The sequence below is a fragment of the Triticum dicoccoides genome, chromosome 4B (assembly GCF_002162155.2).
Source record: "Triticum dicoccoides isolate Atlit2015 ecotype Zavitan chromosome 4B, WEW_v2.0, whole genome shotgun sequence".
NCBI classification, from domain to species: Eukaryota; Viridiplantae; Streptophyta; class Magnoliopsida; order Poales; family Poaceae; genus Triticum; species Triticum dicoccoides.
In genome coordinates this window covers 92,317,273-92,329,839 of record NC_041387.1, presented here as the reverse complement: position 1 = coordinate 92,329,839, position 12,567 = coordinate 92,317,273, and the positions used below count along the sequence as shown (strand labels likewise).

The 12,567-nt window shown below is 43.2% G+C and overlaps 1 protein-coding gene across 1 annotated transcript in view; it reads left to right on the top strand.

The window, feature by feature from the left end:
- The first annotated feature begins 3,001 nt into the window (after window positions 1-3,001).
- Window positions 3,002-12,567, top strand: part of LOC119295211 (CCR4-NOT transcription complex subunit 11-like) — a 14,928-nt gene continuing 5,362 nt past the window's right edge. The window contains exons 1-7 of the mRNA XM_037573577.1: window positions 3,002-3,313; window positions 5,843-5,947; window positions 7,111-7,197; window positions 7,885-7,938; window positions 8,056-8,198; window positions 8,320-8,446; window positions 8,533-8,670. Of these exons, the coding sequence (XP_037429474.1) occupies window positions 3,077-3,313; window positions 5,843-5,947; window positions 7,111-7,197; window positions 7,885-7,938; window positions 8,056-8,198; window positions 8,320-8,446; window positions 8,533-8,670 (891 nt within the window). The 5' untranslated portion in view covers window positions 3,002-3,076. The remainder of the gene's footprint in view (window positions 3,314-5,842; window positions 5,948-7,110; window positions 7,198-7,884; window positions 7,939-8,055; window positions 8,199-8,319; window positions 8,447-8,532; window positions 8,671-12,567) is intronic.

Here is a 12,567-nt window from a genome sequence, read left to right as displayed (position 1 = left end):
CGCAAGATTGAATCCAAAGCTAAGCACTTCTCCCATGGCAAGAAAGATCAATCTAGTAGGCCAAACCAAACTGATAATTCGAGGAGACTTGCAAAGATAACTCAATCATACATAAAAGAATTCTGAGGAGATTCAAATATTTCTCATAGATAAACTTGATCATAAACCCACAATTCATCGGATCTCGACAAACACACCGCAAAAAAGAGTTTACATCGAATAGATCTCCACAAGAGAGGGGGAGAACATTGTATTGAGATCCAAAAAGAGAGAAGAAGCCATCTAGCTAATAACTATGGACCCGAAGGTCTATGGTAAACTACTCACAACTCATCGGAAGGGCTATGGTGTTGATGTAGAAGCCCTCTGTGGCCGATTCCCCCTCCGGCGGAGCGCCGGCGAAGGCTCCAAGATGGGATCTCGCGGATACAGAAGGTTACGGTGGTGGAAATTGTGTTTCGTTGGCTCCTTGGATGTTTTCGGGGTACGTAGGCTTATATAGGAGGAAGAAGTACGTCGGTGGCCGCTCGAGGGGCCCACAAGACAGGGGGGCGCGCCCAGAGGGGGTGGGCGCACCCTCCTATCTCGTGGCCGCCTCGGCTGCTTCTTGGCTTGCACTCCAAGTCCTCTGGAATACGTTCGTTCCAAAAATCACGCTCCCGAAGGTTTCATTCCGTTTGGACTCCGTTTGACATTCCTTTTCTTCCAAATACTGAAATAGGCAAAAAACAGTAATACGGGCTAGGCCTCCGATTAGTAGATTAGTCCCAAAAATGATATAAATGTGTAAAATAAAGCCCATAAATATCCAAAAGGGGTAATATAATAGCATGGAACAATAAAAAATTATAGATACGTTGGAGACGTATCATTCCTTCCGTGTGAGCCGCTTGCATGCAAAGGGGGGCTTTCCGTGTATTGTGCCTCGAGAGCTCCTACCACCTTGCAGAGCCCTACACCCTTTGGCCTTGTCGAGGCACGCATCCTAACATACCAACAACGGTCGTAGGTTGCTCGGGGGCTGGGTCATGACGGCGTAGAGCACAAAAGCAAGCAAGGAGAGAAAAATAGGGCCCATGAGGGGCACGACAGGCAACAAAGCATTAAAAACTCAACACTAGTTTTTGCCGAAACATCTTCTTCACACCATGGTGTTACATTGATTTTTGCAGAAAGAAAGGAGGAACTTAGGTGGAGCACTACGCGTCTTCGAAGCCTGACTCGGGCGCCCCCGCGCCTAGTGAGAGTCGTCGCCCTCGCTCTTGATGCTCCAGGAGCTCTCGTCACTCTCGCTCCCGCTGGAGGAGTCAGTGCCGCTGCCGCTCTCTGCGCAGCACTCCTTGCGACCACCGAAGGCCCCGAAGAACTTCACGAAGGGGGTGGTGGCTCCATTGTACCTGAACTACAGGACCTGCCCGCACTTTAGGTCGCGGGAGCGGGCAAACGACTTCCATCCCCGCGTCAGGAACATGAAGCCGGTGGGAGAGAACTTGACTGGCACCCAGGAGGGCTACTGACGGTGTATCATACCGTGGGTGGCTTCTCCACGAGAAGCCCGATAGCAGGCCTGCATGGGATCCAGAAGGCCCGCCAAGGAGCGAGTGACCAAAGGGAGCCTGGAGGAATGGATAGACATATAAGGATCATCTTGACCCCCAAGACAGCATGACAGTGACCAAGATTGGATCTCTCTCTTGTAAAACAATAGCCCTCACTGTGCATATAAGAGGAAGGCTACGGGGCTCTCATTCCCATCTACTCCCGTAGACCTACTTATCTACTTCATTGTAATCCCTCGCAAGGGGTACATTCACCATGAATAACAATAAAAAGCATGACACCGGGTATTACTCCTCACCAGAGGCCCGAACTTGGGTAAAACCCCTGTGTGACCTCCGATCTGGTACTTTTAGCCACGTTAGCAACCCTACCCATGGTACTGACCGGATTACACACCGTCAAGGGTTAAAAACTTGGCAAGGGGAGCCGGACACCATTAGCATATGCATTCATGAGGGTTATTAGCCTTGTCTTTATAGAACTTTTTAAAAAGCTGTCAGAATCGAGATTCTGAATCGGACCGGAGCTTCGTTGGTAGGATCATGAATCGTAGAATCATAACTACCAGGATCGTAGAAACTTAGATTCTATGAGCAAAATCGTAGAATCAAAGGGGCTAGTTTGGATTGTAAGGTCGTAAGATTCTAAGACTTGAGTCGCGATTCTGACAACTTTGCTTACAACTCCATCCATCCCAAGCATGTCGCCTTCAACACCATGATCTCCTGCATTTTTGGATGAACCCCACTACAAAAGACACCAACTCCTCACACGCCCCCAATGCCCCGCAGAAGCACACCCCTGGAGCAAGGGTGGAGCGGGAGGGACCGGACACCCACAAGCTCCCCGCCAGAGACAACATCTCCGACGAAACGCAACCGGAGCCGTGGTGATTTATTCTCACGCGGTGTCGTTGTTGGCGTCTCAACGACACCACTAGGGACCTACCTACACACACGTGCTTCCGCGGAGCTCCCCCCACCTCCTGAGGCCGTGGTGTTCATCGGAGGCAAGGAGGAGCGATGAGGTCGCCAGCGAAAGGACTGGGGAACGAGGACTCCCCTGATTCGCTCCTCGCGCTCTGTAGACGATTCGAGAGAAGATGAGGGGAACGAGGGCGAGAACCCCTGCAAAATATGTTGTTGTGTTACTAGTGTTTTTGTAAATAAATTTAGCATTAAAATGGGTGCCCATATCCAGTGAGGCATGGGCCTGTCATTAGACTACTAGGCCATTGGGCATCAGTCGGGGCAGAGCGGGCTGGCCCATTCCCATCCTAGTCTTACATAAATCGACCAAACTCTACTAGGCTCCACAGGAATCCTTAAAAAAAAAACCCTAAGCTCCACAGGTGGAGCAAACATGTGCCAAAATTGATTTAAACCATGAGAAGTTCATATATCAAAGCATCCAAATTACAGTACTCGTCAAAGCCAGCGTCCATCGCCAGTTCGCCACCATTAAACCCATTCACTCCTTTCCTAAGCCCTGCCCGCTCCCACCCGACCCCTCGACCATGTCCCCCAGGAAGGACGCCGGCCCCTCGCCGGCGGCGGCGCCCGCCACCGCGCCTGCCCTAACGCCTTCCCCATTCATGCCCATGTGTCAGATGCGGCGGGATGAGTGCGCAGACCTCCTCAAGCTGATCTCCGGCGTCTCGCGCCCGCTCGAGGACGTCGTGGCGGATTTCCTCGCCCGCGTCCCACCCGAGCGCCGCCTCCGCTTCGGTTCCGCCATCAAGTTTCTCCTCGAGGCAAGCCGTCGCAGCCCTCGCTCTGAACCCGCCCACCCCCTTCATCTGCATACTCCCTCCGTATACGTAGTTTAATCGCCGTTTTGCTTGGCCGGTTGGCCCCTGGCTGTGGAGTGTCAGGCGCATAGGTTTCTAGGGTTTTTTTGGGGGTAGGTCGATCGGTATTCTTGTCGATGGAGGTTTGGAACTGGGATGGGGTGGGGGGTTGGTAAACTATGCAGCGATGGGTACGGCTTTTGTGTGAGAAAACCTGCTTGTCTATTTTGATTGGTTATTTCAAAGTTCAGTTAGATTCTAAGGCGTATGTGGTAGTTGTTTTTGGAAATTCATGTCACTCTGCGAAATTCTGTAGTTCTGGCTGCTCTGTCTGGGTTTTAATGGATTGAAGGATCGGGGCGAAGATTAAGATTCTGTATTCCAGTTCCCTTATTGAAAATTAAATCCCTGATTGTATTAGGGCAGAGTGCAGTGGATACACCAGTTCTTGCGACACTGTCAACACAAAGGAGAAAAACAAAACACAACTCTGCAATTGTGGACAAGAGGCTGAACCACGAAGCTTAGGAACTGTATACATGCTCCTTTTGTTGCTTCAACCATGTAGGCATCCTGTGGTCACTGAAGATGTGACGAAGGATTGAGGCATTCTGTTCTTACTCAATGGGAGGCATAGCTCCGAAGTGCGAGCTACCATGCACCCTTCACCTTTGACTTGAACCTTCGGTAAGTGGTGTTGCAACACAGCCTTTTGACGAACAGCGAATATGAAGGTTTCATAGTGGTCTGGACTCACCGGCCCTTGGGATTGAAGGTCGAAATGGTTAGGAAGATGTCATAGAATACCATATGCTGGCACTGAACCAAAAAGCCCTTAATTGGGGTTCTCGGGGAGCTCTGAAAAAAAAAGATGGAAAATGAAAGAGTTCAAGAGAAGAATCGAGATGTAGACATTCCTGAACTCGTAGATCTGAATTCTTCTTCCCCTTTTACTGAAATCATCTGACAACATCATGAGCAAATAGGGAAGATAGCAGACCAGATAGTGGAACCAGGGTCGATTATTAGAGTTTACGTTGGTTACATCTTTTTCCATTTGATACATCAAACTGCCTGACTGAATGCCTATTTGGTACTTCTGGTTTTAGATTTTGAGTGAGATGTTAGTATATTGGTGGCCTGGTGAAGTGTTTGTAGTGTTTGTCACACGAACCACCATGAGGAGTAACGTAAGTTGTTCGTGTTTCCTGTGTAGTGTGTGTGCTGTGTTATTTGGCTTTTGTCACTTTACTGCGTAACTCATTTGCCAATTTGCTTCTCCTGTTAGTGAAAAGACGTGCTAACACTTCTTTCCATGTTCTTTAAAAAACCTGTGAAATCATTATGGTATAGGGTTTTTTATGAACTTAGCAAGGTTCCACTGGCAATTATCAGTGAATAATATATTAGTATGGTTAAAAGAGGCACATTGTTATCATCTTCAGCTCATAGCAATTAGTTTTCCTTTTCATGTGCTTATTGTTTTCTAGGTTCTGGGTGTTGGATTATTTCAGGATCACAGTTCACATCTTTGATGGTTGGTTCAGGAGAAAATATTATGTTGTTTTCAGTGTCGAAAGGACTCAAATTATCATCTTTTTCTTCTTCCCAGTTTCAGTGGGTCTGTTACTGATGCTTTTTTTGCACTTTCAGTGGTGGTGCTTGAATTTTGACTGAATTTGTTTGTCAGAATGATTGATAGTTAGTTTCCATCTCTCACTAGGTTTTCTTCTGAATTTCTAATAATAGCAGCCCCTGCTGACAAGGCTGACTGTGATTATTAGGATTTTAGGTCAGCTTTCTTATGGATGGTACTGAATGAAGGATTAAACTTGTACTATTTACTAATTATCTGTCCTGATAACAGAAGTGCATTTGTCTTATTAACTAAGTAATTAAGATACATATCTGAATCATTGTTTTTTGTATTATTGTCTTTGGTAGAACTAGTAGGGTTTAGGTCGTCTTGCCTAAGTTGGAAGTACCAAATTGCTGATAAGTATGTGGATTTGCTTCCCTTTTTTCCATCATTTTTGCTTGGAATTATACCTTTGATTTGATGTGTTATATACTTGACTATGATCTAGCAGTCCCTTTGTATAAGTTGATAGTGAAATGTAGTGCTTGGCTGCTTGAATTCACTTATATAAACTTAGCAAATCGTGTTCTTGAAAGGTTCTAGGACCTTTGTGGCACCTAAATGACAGCAACTTGTTTACATGAAAATATTGAATTTTGTCCCAATTTTTGCATTGTTGCAATTGTGTTTGGAAAATGTTATGTATGCAGATGTGAGAGGTTTCCGAAACAAGTGCATTTCATATCTAGGTGTCTATTCCTGCAAGCATTTCATAAAATTTTGCACTCAAAGACCTTCTGTTAATCATACTAACAATATTTCATTTGCTGTTCTCCTCTTTCTGGAATTTGTTCTATTAGTAAAGGGAAACTGAAAATCAGGATTTTATTTATGCCACTTTGTTCCCTTTCCAGGACAAGGTGATGTTTCAACCAGCTGAGCGTTTAATTGCATTTGCAATTCTTCATCAAGGGTATTCCTCACAGCTGACAAATCCGTTTGTTCCATTCTTAATAAATGTAAGTTGTAAACTTTCTGTCTATACATTGTGCTTTTCATTGAGGAATAAAGCCATACATCTGCATTAACATGTGCATGAAGTTCACATTGGTGTTGTTTATCCTTTTCTTTTTTGATTGAGACAAAGTTGACGGGAAGTGATTTCAATGTGCGCTCTTTTGATTATTGTGAAATTATCACAAATAGCTCCACTTCGTTCCACTTCACAATCGACTTAGTGCAGATTTCTTTTGAACTGTTTAATGGGTTTGTGCTAGTAGTTGCACTGCTGATACACTGATGTTGCATTCATCATTAGTCATGGCACTGCAACATTGAATAGTCATTTAATCATTATACAAATGAATTAAAGATTAAACGTCAGAACATGCTGCAAAAATTTACCAAGAGCAAGCACCATGCTGGACTTATTTGGAACCCTAAAAGAAGCATCTTAAGATTTAAATGAATTGGGGCTCAACTAGGCTATGATCTGTGCTTTTTATTTTGAACTATTGTTTCGCCTTGCTTATGTGCTTGTCATTCTCTTAGTATCAGTAGAGTTGGAACATGAAAATTGCTGTTTATTATGTCGATTAGTTACCATCTGCACCACAAATTCATCACCAATCATGGTAGATTATTACTTTTAGAGATGCCCACTATTTCTCCTATTTGAAGTCTGAAGGAGGTTTTATGTACGGAAGTACATGCCATATGGCAAAGATATCAGCTCCCAGTTATGGGATAGAAGATTCCCATTCCCTTGTTTAGGTAGTTTATCATTTAAATTAACAAAGTACCATCTAGCTTGGGCCTTAAGCCAATAAGTGATAAGATGTATGAATTGTTACTTAGATTGGAATCTTAGGCCTCTATATAAAGAGGACCTTCTGGGGGGGAGTTAATCAAACAAGAAAATAGAAGAATACTTCTTCAATCTTGACCCTGGGGTGAGGTTCCCTTCCCTGCCTCTCCTGGAAATCTTAGTTCAGAAAAGAAGTCATCATGAATCATGATATTATAGCATAACAGTTAGAGCTACCCAGTACTCACTATTTCTCTAATTTGAACTCTCGTATAGTCCTATACTCTTTTAGTCAACTCTACAATCCAGTTATGTCAGAATAGCATTGATCCTTCCTAGAGTTCCGATTCTGACCATCTAATTTTGCTTTTACAGGTTGCCTGTGATGAAATTTCTGAGAGACCAGAACGTGTTTTTCTCCAGCTTTTGCTAACTTCAGCTAATGAGGACAACAATAAGGAGGTATTCTCGTGATGTATGTTTTCTAGTTTAATTACTCCCTCCGTTCCTAAATATATGACGTTTTGGTAGTTCAAATTAAACTACCAAAATGTCATATATTTAGGAATGGAGGGAGTGCATGATTGCTGAGATATGGGAAAGAACTACTGGAATAGTGCAGAGGAACTTGACAATATGCATGTACTTTTCCCAATGTATAATAGTATGTTGACATCAGTGTACACATGTACAAATTCACAAAATGTGTATAAAAGTATTTGGAGGTAGCTAATACGAGATAAAAGTTATTGATATCCCAATTGGGAGGTGCCAAGTTAATAGCCTAGTTCAGCTAAAAAAAAGTCAATAGCCTAGTTGTTTGCTAAATGGATTTAAATGTGTTTGAACGCAAGAAACTATATTTAATAGAGTGCTGTGCTTTTGTCTGGCCTTTGGAAAATGTGCTGCCACAGTGTCACAAGTGCAAGTTTCTAAACTGGAGATGCCAGATACTTGCTGAGTGGTAATTTGGTGACCATCAGAACTCAGAAGTGGTAAACTGGCAATGCAGTGTAGACAGAATCATTTTGTGTTCTCATGGACTGATAGTCATTTTGTTCGGATTGTAGTTTTTTTTACCTTGCTGGGATCCAAATTGTGGGTCCACCATTACCAAACTTATGATGAATTTTGTTATCCTATGTTCAGATCTTGAAACATTCTGCAGAAAATTACTTGAAGGAGCCTTCTTATGCATCTCAGGTAGATGATTGTACTGTCATATAATTATTCTGAAACTGAGTGAACACAGTTGATAGAAAAAATACACCCAGTATACATGTAGAATTTTTTTGTTCAGAAGATAATTCTCTTTTATAGGTGTTGCTGCCAAGAGACCGACTTGAAAGCCAATACTCCTGCAATGATGTTCAGCTACAGACATACACTAGTTGCGCAGCTGCTACGGTTAGAAGTGCTATTCCTGACCCAGATGTTTCCCAAAGCTGTGGTGATTCATCAGGGTACGTAGACTCAACTACTCTCTGTGTGCAATGATTGTTTGAAGGGCATTCATAGCCTATAGTTCATTTTCCCCTTCTATTTGTCTGATTATGAATTAAGTTTTCCCCTCATTATGTCTAGAATATCACCGACCAAACTAAATAGAGATAATGTGGTGACGAATTTACTTCAACAAACACCACTGAGAGGATTGTCTCCTCCATGGATTAGGCCCTCTCCCCCCAGACTTGAAATACTTGAAGGGGAGGTAAGATTGTCGGTTAAGAGATGTAAATTGTTTATTCATATTACCTCTATTTCTAAACATAGATGCAATTCTCGATGAAATTACAGTTGCAGTGGTTGAACCTGGACAACAACCATGAGCTACTATGGGATAGTAGCATGTGTGCTGACACTAGCCGAGGAGCTTCAATCCGTGATTTGGTCGGAAGAGCCTGTAAAGGACCACTTGCACCTGCCCAACAAGAGGTTTTCTTCTACCCCTATTTTCAAATGTATATGTTTTTTAGGGATGGCCTAGGTTACGCATGCATGTGGTATACTTATGGGTATGCTTGCACTGCTGGACGACAGTTCCAAAATATGTGAGCTTGTTTTTATATTGAAGGACTAAATATATATTAGAGATGACTTGTTCTTGAGTAGTTCCCTGTCATTTCCTTGCTGTGATATTTGCATTTCATCTAGTTCCCTGTCATTTCCTTGCTGTGATATTTGCATTTCATCTAGTTCCCTCTCATTTCCTTGCTGTGATATTTGCATTTCTTCTAGTAACACTACCGGGTCTTTCCAATAATGATCCCAAAGAGGTTCAGTGGGATCATGAATTTGCAGAGAGGAGGTTGCAACAGAATCTCCTCCTTCCATGCTTTTACTTGTATTTGCAGCTGCCGTTATCCACTAGCAGGATCCAAGCATAGTCTAAATCAGGAACCATATTAATTCATGACACTGGTATCACATTTCACAACAACATCACTCTGTAACTCTGGTCCCAGCAATATGGGGAAATCAGGAAAAAGTCGCAATGGACTTGGGGTGCTACTGTGGATTACCCTTCCCTGCTCCTTGGGTTCTTGCACTCCTAATGCTGGGCTGTGTTTGAAACACTTAACATCCTTCCATTTTGCTAAATATTGTAGTCGAAATGATCCCTGAGCTATTCTGTTTTGGTTCAGTAGAGCCTATATTTCGTTACTTTTGTTAATGACATTGTCATGTGGCAATCAAGTCTTGCACACGATGTCTACACCAATTGAACACAAATCTGTTGGCGCCGGAACCTTCCGCCAGAACCACCGGCTGCCCCTCATCACGGTTGCCTCTCACAACACACGCAAAGAAAAGAGACACAAGTGGTTTTGGTGGCCGGCTGCCTCACACAGCCAACCCCTTTTCTTCTCTATTTCTTTGGCTCAAAACAACCATGAGTACAAGTTCTTAACTAGTACACGCACGCACACAGCCCAGCGGCCACACCAGCCACTAACCCATGCACGAGAACACTATCTAACCACTAACTACATGCACTACAGGTACGCCCACGGACACCACTCGTGTCTCTTCTTCTCAACAGCCACACAACCCGGCTAAGCAGGCTAACAAACCAACTCACTGGTTCTCTCAGCTCTAACTACCTCGTCTAGCCGGTCAGGCTCCAACCTCTCACGCGCTTGCCGCATCACACAGCTGTACCGCCTCACGCCGCCATCGGCATCTCGCCGTGCTCGCTGTATCGCACGTCGGCTTGGCATCTCACCTTCCGCATGCCTCCGCTGAAGATTCGCCAGACTAGCTACTCCCTAACTTATGCTACATGCATAACGAAGACAAACTAAATATGTAGGCACAAAATATCAAGATTAGTGCTAACAGAACCCGCTTGGGTTGGACATTGTAATTTTGTATTTTTGATGCAAATGATCCGTAGATTCCCGCATTTTAGCATGTGCAGCCATATGGTTGGAGAGGCACCTTGTGAGCAGAGCCAATGCCGAAAAGTGGATAAGGCCCACAAATATCAAGCGACCTATGCTCTATACATACTCCCTTCTCCCTCCTGCCTCTTCTTTCTTAAGTGAAGCCACTGCCTACTGTTATGCTGTCCCTAACAAGAATGGACAAATTTGCCTAGAGCATGCTAGGGAAGCGCCATTTTGATCTAGTGTGAAGCAGGAATACACCCTGCAATTGTGGTTCTGAGACTGCTATTGAGCTGATTCATGTAGTGAGCTGAGAAAGTAGTCGGTGAGACAAGATAACTGGCAACAATAGTGATATCTTTGCCGTAAAAAAAGTACTACAAGGTATGCATAGATGATTGCCGAACCTTAGTTTGTATGTCTGAGTTTGCAATTTTACTAGATGAACCCTTTGAAATTGTTTTGAGTAAAGGGTGGCTGATATACAATAGGCAAAACAGATACAGAATATTAGTTTTGTATTATTCAGTTTTATGATTTGGAAAATTGTTCTTGAGCCCATGAGATTTAGAGCCACAGCAACATAAACCACTGACGCTCAAGGGATTATGCTGTCACAACTCTAAACCTCAATGGACAAAGTATATATTTTCTAATGATTTCTGTGCATTTCAGTTGTATTTTCTACATATGTAAATTTATTGATAGTTCAGGGCCTGTTTTATTTGAAATAATTTGGAATTACTAGAGGTTAACCAAGTCATAACTGACACAAATGAAAAAAGGGGTCTAAAACAGAACAGCTATAAAAGAAGTTTGAAGAGATTTAGAAAAGAATGGGATATAATAATTATAAAGAAGGACCCCATTCTGACCATTCAACCTTTCATGAGGGCGATGCAATTATGTGCAGAAGTTACACTAAAATGCTAGTTCACACCAGATATTTCAAGCAGCAAGTTGTACAATAGTAGCAACAATCAGCAATGTTTTCTTATAGTGGACATCACTAGTACTGATATTTGTTAGAACATGCTCGGCTTTATTAGAAAAGTTGAAGGCAATCACACTCTAAATTGATAGCGCTTATAATGATTATGCATCTGTGTTAGTGTTGGTCTGTTGGCCACCTCAACGTGGTTGTGTTGCAAATGTTATCATCATTTTGTAGGGTCCTACTATTACATCCTCGTTGCTTATCTTTCATGTTCAATATACGGAATATCCTACTCCTTAAAGCTTTATTTTTCTTGTCTAATGCTAATATTTAGAATATATGTCATACCAGAAATGTATAGTCCCACCTGTTACGGATAAGCTCTTCGGCAAGACCTACAGCAGGCGCAAGTGGAGAGGTGGTAAAAAGGCGGGAGAACCATAGGGTTGTGGCTAGCAACGAATTTGAAAAATCAGAATTGTTGTCACCAGAAATATTTAGTAATTTGATACCAAGTTTTAATACTCGATTATATTAGCATAATGGTAGGACTCCCCTACTAAGGAGACTTGTATGTTGTCAACAATTAAAAGTTTACCAACGCGCACGGAATTAAAAGTTTACCAAAATTGATATCTTTCTCTCCATTAGTTGACTGACATGACCAATTAGCTGAAAAAGGACCGTCTTTGGTTGAGGTCTGTTATGGCTTATGGTGAGTGGATTGGAGGTGAAGAACATGATCAGCAAGCTCAACTCATGCCGATGCCGGTGAATGCATGCAACGAGACTGTGATGTCTTTAGTATTGGGTTCATGTTGAGCTCCCTCACCATCAAGCTCCAGCTAAGAGACCCTGACCGTACAACAGTGGTTTATGTCGAACAATTTGAGGCGATACTCCACCAACTTCACAAGTCAACTGTTTGACGAGCCACGTGGGTGCCATGATTCTGTGTATGCCAGGCTAGCATCATGACTGTCAATGTGTCCATTCATGTTGGTGAGTGCACGGTGACATGATCAAGCTTGGCGGTTGTTCCCGAAAACTCGGAACCCTCGTTGCTTGGCCTGACGGGAGGGGCAACAATTAGCTCTGACACCCAAATTGATGGGCTTATGGCTGATGTGTGAAGCAATTCGAGGATGAACAAGATAATAGGTTTTCCATGCGATTGCTAGAAACATTGCTTGCCCTCCTGTACACACTGGGAACTGTTTCCAGCCCCGACAGGGCTCCAAGGCAAATGCGAGGGAGGGGCTTCTTTGGTATTTCTTGCTTAACATTCCTTGATGATGCCATCCCTTTATATAGAAGGGTTTCAACTAAAGACCAAATGCATGTTACTCATTTTTTTCTTCTAACACACACACACACGTATATATATATATATATATATATCTTATTTCCTAATCTGTCTCTAATTCTTAAAACCTATAGAACGCAAACTCATGCTTGCCAGTTTCAGTGCCTATATAGCGTTGCTACTGTAGTGCAACTGCCCCT